Source organism: Eleginops maclovinus, chromosome 23, assembly GCF_036324505.1.
Source record: "Eleginops maclovinus isolate JMC-PN-2008 ecotype Puerto Natales chromosome 23, JC_Emac_rtc_rv5, whole genome shotgun sequence".
Lineage (NCBI taxonomy): Eukaryota > Metazoa > Chordata > Actinopteri > Perciformes > Eleginopidae > Eleginops > Eleginops maclovinus.
In genome coordinates, this window is record NC_086371.1 from 15,514,760 (window position 1) to 15,524,785 (window position 10,026).

The window sequence follows — 10,026 nt, forward strand, 5'->3', positions numbered from 1 at the left end:
TGAGTAAATGTTCCTTATTTATACAAGGACTAAGAGTACATAAATCACGTTTTTGTGTTTTAAGCTCAATTATAATGTGTTCAACTGATTAAATCATAGTGCCCTGTAAAGGCAGACAATAAAGATCAGGTGGTTTTGCTACAAAAGTCTTTCGCTTATAAATGACCAGTTAAGTGCCCTCCCACAGTGAGGAAAGACAAAGACAGCAAACAGTTTCATTGCGCGCAGCTGCGTAAAATTATGCAATTTTAGCCTGTTTTCTGTGAAGTAACTGGTTTTCATGTAACAATGCGTCATGCGTATACTTATAGACTCGTGATTAGGTATGTTTGGTCAGTAGGCGACATGGGAGAGCTGTGTGTGGTGCTGAGGAGGCAGGAGATGACTGCTGCCCCACTCACTTCTCCACTGAGCTCTCAGGAGAGTGGAGTGAGGACTGCATGGGGACTGCTGCGTACTGATCGCTTCTTTCTGACAAAACATCTCAGCAGAGATTTGGAAATGCAATTGCAAACCCGCAGTTTAACCATGCAGACTTTGGATATTTAGTTTTTCTTTTTGTTTAGTAAAGCTCTTTCGTGAGTTGCATTTACAAGTGATCTGAAGCCTGCTATGGGGGACCTCTTGAATCAAAATGAGTCTGAGCACTGACAATGTCACAAACTTGTGGAAAAAGGGTTCTTCGGAACTCGGCGGGACTTCGGGCGCGTCCTCCCCGGTCAATTTGACCCACAGCTCTGGTGGGAACTACACGGAGGTGGACCTCACCAAAGCCATCCCGCTCGGCATGGTGCTGGGGGCTTTCATCGTGTTCGCTATCGCGGGCAACATCCTCGTCATCCTCGCGGTTGTGTGCAACAGGCACCTGCGGACACCGACGAACTACTTCATCATCAACCTAGCCATGGCGGACCTGCTGCTGAGTACCACTGTGCTGCCAGTGTCCGCCACTTTGGAGATCTTAAACTACTGGGTGTTTGGCAGGATCTTCTGTGACATTTGGGCGGCGGTGGACGTGCTGTGCTGCACCGCGTCCATCATGAGCCTGTGCGTAATATCCATCGATCGTTACATCGGAGTGAGCCATCCACTGCAGTACCCTGGCATCGTGACCGAGAAGCGAGCACTTCTGGCCATGCTCGGGGTGTGGGTGCTGTCGGTGGTCATTTCCATCGGACCTTTGTTAGGCTGGAAGCAGCCGCCGTCGCCAGACGACACGATGTGCCCTATCACGGAGGAGCCGTATTACGCGCTCTTCTCCTCCCTCGGCTCCTTCTACATCCCTCTCATCGTTATTCTGGTCATGTACTGCCGCGTGTACATAGTTGCCAAACGCACCACTAAGAACCTTGAGGCCGGTGTGATGCGCGAGAGGATGAACTCCGGTGAGCTGACCCTCCGGATCCACAAGGGCTCTCAGGTGCACGAAGAGCCCTGCGGTGCAGGCGCGGGTAAAGGCCGAGCGAATCAAGCGAGAAGTTCCCTTACGGTGAAACTTCTGAAATTCTCCCGGGAGAAGAAAGCGGCAAAAACTTTGGGAGTTGTGGTCGGCATGTTTACGCTTTGTTGGCTGCCCTTCTTCCTCGCCTTACCCATAGGTAGGTTCAATAGGTCCTTTATACTGTGCTCTGTTACACTGTCAGAAATGAAACATTTACAAAAATAAAAGCCACATCTCCCCCTCCTCTCCAATTTATAAAAGACATGCTCTTCAATTAGCTAATGAAACCTGCAGATAATATGTTACAGCCATCTTAATATCTGTAGGACGCTGCAGGCCTTGTAAACCATATCTATAGCTGGCACTAGGGAAATCTCCTGGGAAGCAACTGCTTTGAATTGACACCAAACCCATAGAGGTATTTCATGCTGCAGGAATAAAAAATCACCGGTATTGCAGCTTTCAATATAAATAGTGCAGAAGGGGTGGATCTACATAACAGTTCTCTGACCTCACAGCCTCGATTTAGATAATAAAGTTAGATTGCATCGTATTTTATGACACAACTTTTTATTTGGGCCAACTTTAACATTTTTCCAACACAAAGCCAAAGCTAACACTGATGTTTTGGTCTCTAAACTCAGGGCTCTTAATATGGGACACATTGTGTTTTTCCTAGACTGTAAAGGAATTCTTCACAAGCTTATCAAACATTATTAGTGTTTTCTTTGAATTTTTCCCTGAGTGTCAGTTAATCCGCCGGTGAAACAAATACACTCTTCAAGTGTGCCAAGAAGAGAGTAGGTGGCCTCCCTCTGTTCTGGTCGGTTTATTCAGAGGCCTGTGGGGCCTACCGGGGCTCGCCGAGACTGGCAAGCATTTAACACCCCGCTGTCATGGCTGTTTAAAAACCTGCAGAGGATATTGAACAATATATTCTGTGGTGGAATGCTTGTGCTGCAGGCTGTGTTGTGGCAAAGAGGTTAAGGTAACATTTAGTCAGTATTTGGTGATAGAGTCTAGACAAAAGGACTCAATCAAAAAGGAGTAAACTACAAACATGGCGGCTGTTTTTAGATTGTTGTTCCCCAGACTGGCAATGCATTGATCCCCATATGCCACTGTAAGTCATAGTATATGAGTGTGTGTATTGTCATGTGCCTGCGTGTGTATACTTTTAATGGTGTCAAATAGGAATGTGTTGATGCCCAAGGCTTTAATCTGCAGCTCAGCCCATCCTCACATGGACACACACATCACTACCTGAGGCTCTGCATGGTCACAAAAGGGGGGGGGGGGGGTTCTTGGTGTGAAAAGCATGTCACAAATATAGTTTTCCAAAGTTCCGATTGACAGATCTGAGCGGCCTCAGAGCAGGGGGGACATGAGGATCAGGAGGGGCCTGTTTATGTAATCAACAAACTGCTGAGAGACCCCCGAGGGTGTGTTTCTTTGTACAATCCCTTTAGTGTAGCATGCTGATACACTATGACAAAGTAATTTTATTTCAGATTGTCATGCAGGAAAAGCCTACAAAAAAGTCCACCAGTCTTTTAGTGGGCAACACATGATTCATCTTCTGGAGTTCATATATGGTGGACCTATACGGCAGGACATTGAAACAGCAGTGTGTTTCCGTTTATAGGTAACATCATTGTTTTTCAATTTAAGTTTGTTACCGTTCTTTTGTGTGACTTTTGTTTGAACCTAAATACTCAAAGTGTGAAAGGGCCTTCCCCATGTTGCTCTCTTGAGTATTCATTAGCTCCATCCATGGCCTCACAGAGTGGGATTTCCTGTCTCACACTAGCCTGATCCTTCCTCTGCTCACTGTCACTGATATGTAACCTATCGGGGGTGTAGGTGTGTGCCAGTAGTGAATGACTTGTGTGTTTTGTTTATATGTGTGAGGAAAAGTGCTAAAAAAAAAAGGAGTGTTTATGTAGATGTATGAAACTATATGTGTTTTTGGATTGATTGCATCAATGTGGTGGCAGAGTGTAAAACCATTGTTACAGCCAGGATGAAAGGTGAAACTGGATGCTGTCAGAAAGAGTCACTGTGACCTCTGACCCCTGAAGTCTCAACCCAAAAACATGTGCAGTTTAAAGAAATATGTCAACCCTTTCTTTCATAAATTATTTGATCCAAATTCTGTAAATGCCATGTTTTTTGTTTTTGCCCAAGCCTGTAGCTACCAGTCCCAGAGTTTGAGTAATTCCTTTTTCAGGTCCTGAATCATCGTTTCTCCTTTTACGCCTTTAACTTGGAGCAAAGAAAGGTATTCAGACTTCAGGATTATAAACATGACATTAAAGTTAGCATGAGTCCATGCAAGCTTCCTTGGACAAAAAGCAGCACCAACATTTCACACACAGCCTAACTTAACTTTGTTTGGTATTAAAGAAGACATATTCTTTTATCACAGGAGCCAGACAGAAAATAAATAGGGTACACAAAGTCTCTATTATAATACAGTATGTTCAGCGGACAAACATTGTTTAGAAACAGAGAACAATTTTATCAAATCTAGTCCTGATGGCAAAGTAGTTCTGACGGACAGGGCTATTTGTATGGGAATGATTCACAAGATATTTCTGAGCAGTAATTAATGATTAGCTTGCTCAGTTCCTTTTTAATAACTAATTCTTGATTTATTTATAATACTTTCTATATAAGCACCACATTTCCTCAAAGACACATCAGAAAAAATCCCGCAACAAGTAAATAGAATCAATGTAAAACAAGGAAAAGCATCAATTCTTTTTAAAAGCTTGAACCAGTGAAATGTTAACACACTTTAAAATTACGCTCAATTGCTATTGGTTAACTATCAAAACTGTTGCCAGTTCGTTTGTCATGGATTAATCAGTATAAAAACAATGTACAAGTAAAAGAATCAACATAGCTAAACCAAGAAAAGGAAACATAAACAAATAATTATTCATTCAAGTTTAGGAAATGTTTTGTTTTAACTTCTAAAATATGAAGATTCATTTGAGGTACTCCACTTTCTGATGTTTCCATGAGCTGTTTCTTTCTATCCAATCCCCCAACTCTGCTGGAAATATTATCACAAGTCCTCAGTGATGTGTGCCTCTTATTAATCGCACACGTAGTCCCAAGGCTCTTTAACACCCAGAACAGGCACTAATGTCTTGTGAAGGCCTTGCATTTAGCAACTGGCACAAGCAGTGTGCCCATGTGTGAGAAAAACCAACACTTTGAGGTGTTACCCAATTGTTTCCATGTAGAAGTGTTTTTTGGAAAGGATACTGTGCATGTGTGCAGCTCACACAAGTGTGTATGTGTTTGTTTTTTTTGTCACATGAGCTGGCTTGCCCCTGCACTAGGGGGTAATTGAAATGGTTTTGAAGGAGAAAAATAATGAGAGTGCTAAGTGTCAAAGCCTTGAAGAAGAAAGGAGGGGGCTGGGCTGAGCTGCAGGGGCCACAGGGCAGCGGGGGGTGGGGGGGTTTACCTTTGTATGTCAACCCAATTTTCCCAAAATAGCTCCATGCTATGGTTTCATTGAAAGCAATTTGCCAGGGCAATAACTTCTGTCCTTTTAGATCAAGACAAATTAATCACAGTTATGGGTGTGTTATGAAACCGGACGCTTGAGTTTTTGGAGAGCAGATTCTGTGTTGTGAGCACTACATGGCACAGAATTGGCAATGCTTCTTCCAATTAGTTAGAATAACAGGACGCTTTCTTTTGTTAAGATGTTCCTGTGTTTCATGTTGAGATGTTTTTGTGTGTGCCTGTCCTCAGGAAGGAGGTGCAAACGTTTCTCTTAACAGAAGGGCAGAGACCACCAACAACAACCCTCCCACAGTTATCACCATACCATTGTTTCGCATCCTCTGCAGCTTATACTATAACCTCACAACATAAACACTCTTCAGGGGACAAAAATGGTCCGTGTTCACACAAAACTTAAACATACAAACATGCACCACATCTGGCTACAGGAAGGTCTGTTGACAACCAGATTTATTTCTGTGTTTCCTACTCTTTTATTCTGTGAGTATAAAGGACGCACAGGAACATGCTAGTATTGTGTACCTTCTGGTCTCTGTTGGCGCCTGTAGATGTTTAGATGTAGTATTTATAGGCGCTTAAAGAGGCTAAAACCTTGCCTGGTATCTGCCTCTACATTGTAAAGATTTGTCTGTTGAGGTGAGTTGATTGATTGTGATGTTTTTTCAACTGTTGGTTGGACAACACAAACAATGTGACCTTGGGGCTGGTCGTATTTAGTTCCCTATTTTAAAAGGATACATTGAGAAGTTTGTAAATTAACCAACAGGTAGAAAAACAAACTGGTTCATTTGGGATCATAGTAGGCGTACACAACTTTTACTCAAAAGCATTACCATTACATTTAAAATGCACTATTTAAAAGTAACACAATTATCCAGTGATGTAATAAATAGTTGATCACTGATTGATTAACATAAAGCAAACTAACAATTAGCTTAATTTAACTGACGGTCATTTGTCATCGTTACAGTGGAGCCGCGTGATAATTCAATATGATGTTTAAATTGTCTAAATTGTTGATAATAAGCACATACTCACTCAACTTCTTCATAAAAACTGATCAAACTTAACTTAAATCAAACTATTGTCTTATTAATAGTCCCCTTAATTGGTGCAAATGCATAATCATAGGCAGTGTATAGCTGGAAGTATTTATACATACATTTTCTATATAGTTTCACTTATATCATTTTTATATATCGTTATCCAAATATGAAATTACGTATATTGGGAAAGAAGATTTAAGACATATCGCCTAGGCCTATGTTACAAATGCTATGCTCAGCTTCATCTGTAATTCATTAGGTTTTCTACATTTGTAATCTAATCGACCAAAAGAAAAGAAAAGATACCATTAATCAATACTTACACCAACTACTATCAAAGACAGATGGTATTAATTCCACTGCGCCCTATGTATCCCAATCACAAGCATAACTCACACGGTTATATAATCACATCTAAGTGGATGTCCAGAAGCCAAAATAGCATGTGAAAATACCAGCCACTAAGAAGAAACCATTCATCTAAAGTGCAGGAGGCCCAGGCACATTTGGATGTCTCTAGTTTTGTCTCACACAAACACACACACACACACACACACACACGTACACACGTACACACACGCACACACTAATACACACGTACAGACATGCACACACACACATTCGTGCTGTTATTAAGAGCCACTAAATGAAAGTTGGAAGTGACACCTCATCATGCACGATCACTTTCTTCCAGGTTAACAAATTCACAAGCGCAGAGTATGTGTTTGTTTAAAAATAAATTCAACCTAAAAACAGTTAGACACGATTCAGGTAACAAAACTTTTGCTATGTATTACATGATGTATGTTGTGCCGCTTAAAATAAGTGTTAAAGGTTTTGATGTGATTCATGAGGCAGCTAGCTGAGGTGTGCCTATAATATCTAACCAGAGGTCATTTCACACTTGAAAGTCTCAGATTATGGTGCATCCTCTTTTCTTTTCAGGAATGTGATATTAATTTAAGAATGTGGGCTGGTGTAAAGAAGCACAGTTTTGCTCAAATCTGCCCACACACAAAAACACACAAAGTCTGTCTTGCTTTCACACTGATGTCTCACTTGCTGTGTTATTATGTTCAGGCTTCCCCCTCTCACCTCATTAAAGTGTAAGGTATTCTTCCTCTGTTAATCTTGGCCACAAGAGGAGAAAATGCACCACTTTAATGAATTTAAACACCAGCTAAACTCAACTCATTAGCATGCATGAAAACCTTTCAACAAATTGGGGTTTATAACAGAACAATTGCCTCTAGTGTCACATATCTCTTTGTACTGTTCTGCTGGTGAAACTTCCATTAACACCGAGAAGGTGCAACTTAATCTCAACTTTTTACCCTTTGCTCAAAGCAAAGTGTGTCTTCCGCAGTGTATTTATCTAAAAAGGAATTTAAGGGCATCCCACTCTTTCTGTATTCTCATTACATTTCCCAACATGAACTGTAAGTTGATTTTAGAAAAGGGAGCACTTCATTAGCTTCTGAAGGCCTTTCTATATCCAACGTCTTTCTATAATCATGTGGAACAGGCTTTCCACTTTGGGACTTCTGTGATTCACATACAGTATATCAGCACGTAGTCTGATGTTGTTCCCAATCAATGCTGCCCCCTACTGGATTAAAAATAACCTGCAAGACCTACAGTGTTATTATCTACTGATTCTGTATATAAACAGATCATGGCTATGATGTGACATGCAATGTGCGAAATGTAATACATTTTCTTCATCAGAGTATTTTCATGTCACCACAAATTAAAGTTATTCTGATGATTTCCACACAGTAAGAGGTACACAGTTTAAGTTCAAGAAAGAAGAGCATTGATATTGCATCAGCATCACTCAGGCATTGGTATCAGGAGAAAAGTCTAGATAAGTGATCCCATCTATTCCCCCTCCCTCTTTTAATAGCAGATATATATGTGGCATGATTTATCAATTTAGTGTGATATACAGTATATGATGTGTGGGACTTCCACTAGAACTTGTTTGCAATGACAAGCTAGTAGCAGGTCCATGTTGGGAAAATGTCAAGTTTGACATTTTAGGAAATACACTATTTCTTGTCAAGAGCTAGATAAACCCAATGCTATTGGCATTACTTTATTTCCATTTTCTTTCTCCATGTCTCCAGGTGCTTTCAATGGGCACTTGCGCGCACCTGAAGTCGTCTTCAAAGTGATCTTCTGGCTGGGCTACTTTAACAGCTGCCTGAACCCCATCATATACCCTTGCTACAACCGTGAGTTCAAACTGGCCTTCATCCGCATCCTTCGATGCCAGTGTCACCAGCGTAAACACCCCGGCTGGAGGGCCTACAATTACCGCTCCTCGAACATCAGCTCCTCCGGAAACTCGCGCAAAGGATCAACGGATCACAACTCCAGCTGCTTAAACGGCAGCCAGCGTACTCTGCCGTCCTCAGCCAGCCCTAGCCCCAGTTACTTGAGCAAGGGTCTCCCACCTTGCCCGGAGGGGGAAACGTTATACATCTGGGGGGGGTCCACCCCAACTCCCTCCACCCCCAACCTTTTGCCCGGCAGCCCTGCAAACTGCCAGCTGGGAGATCTGAGAGGGGAGGTAAGAGGAGGGAAACCATCTGAGGAGACTACTGGGGGTATATTCTCTTTCTCATTTGGGAGAAACAGAGATAAGCGAGAGATCAACAAGGACATGTTGCCTGATGACAAGGTTTGACTGAGTGTCGCTGACGTCTGGCCCACTCTTTCCTCACAGGGATTATAGTCGATAGCAGTGCTGGAGCGTAGAATTTCCCAGTTTTGCGCTATTCACTGTAAATGATCATTCATCAATCAATGGATTTTTTGTTGTCGTTAGTGGTCAATGTGAGGTGAAGGTAATTGAGTATTGACTATGCTGCTGTATCAGAGGTATTTTGTCCTATTTATCTGTGTTTTCGACATAGACAAGAGAGTTTCGCTCAACGGACAGTAAGGGGTTCAAACAGTTAATCAAAATCACTGTTCTCCACCCTGTTTGGTACAGGAAAGACACCAGTGCATTCATTTTGGGAGGAGAACAGGGAAGACATTTGAAAGAAAAAGGACACATTTTCAGTAACCCAACACTGCCTTCGCTGTAAATAAAAACTCCTTTCAGCCCTAAAAAGACTGACAGAATTTCTCATGTGAAAAGTGTGATAAGAAAATGTATCACCTTTCTGCTGCAGTCACTTGTTGGTATGTTGTGAAAATAAAGTATAACCTGGTTTATCTGCTGTGCGCACAATTATCAGATATCATCTTGTTTGTTTGTTTGTTGTTTGAGAAAAGTATTGAATATGGTGATTAAAAATGTGATTGTTGATTTGAATAAACATAGAATGTTATTCAAATGCTGGTCTGTAACGCTTCCTTTATTAAATGTAAATAGAATGTGTACCGTTAGAATCAGAATCAGAAACAGGTTTATTGCCTTAGTAACACATATGATGAATGAAAATCTTAAGTCCCGAGCATCTCCAACAATGCAACATAGTTATATAAGACATAAAACAATAAAAAAAAATCTAATTCAAAAATGAAAAAAAGATACAAAATAAAATAAGAATAATAAATAGTGCAGGCAGAAATCGATATTCACGTAATAGAATATGATATATACAAGAACAGAATGTAAAGATAAATATTGTACGGTAATACTTTTTTGGTTTGCCAACACTCAATAAAACATGGCCTTTGAATCTTTCCTGCAGCCCTAAACCAAAATAATTCACAGACCTCAATGTTAAGATTTGGCTTCAGAGAAAATCAAAATGAGCTCTACACTTTGACATTTGATGTGTGTAAGGTTCACGTGGCTAAACAGGCATGCCAGGCGGCAGCCCCAGATCAGCAGAGAGTGTAGGATCTCTGCTTTGAATGTGACAAAATATCTTTCCTCCTCACCATGTCAATGAGGCAGCGGGCCCTGTTTGGCCTGGTGCTGTTCTTCTGAAGAATGGAGTCTTTCTCCCCGTCATTCAACATTCGATCCAT

General features: G+C 41.3%; 1 protein-coding gene across 1 annotated transcript; it reads left to right on the top strand.

Moving 5' to 3' along the window:
- The first annotated feature begins 203 nt into the window (after positions 1-203).
- Positions 204-9,383, top strand: LOC134860280 (alpha-1A adrenergic receptor-like). Its single transcript, XM_063877204.1, has 2 exons — positions 204-1,598; positions 8,163-9,383. Exons 1-2 carry the CDS (start codon positions 635-637, stop codon positions 8,723-8,725), a joined length of 1,527 nt encoding a protein of 508 aa, XP_063733274.1. The 5' UTR covers positions 204-634; the 3' UTR covers positions 8,726-9,383.
- Positions 9,384-10,026: the final 643 nt, after the last annotated feature.

Excerpts from the sequence above, each read along its gene's own strand:
- LOC134860280 (XM_063877204.1), top strand. The coding sequence starts at position 635 with ATGAGTCTGAGCACTGACAATGTCACAAACTTGTGGAAAAAGGGTTCT. Across the intron at positions 1,599-8,162 it reads CTTCCTCGCCTTACCCATAG|GTGCTTTCAATGGGCACTTG; the intron begins GTAGGTTCAATA and ends CCATGTCTCCAG.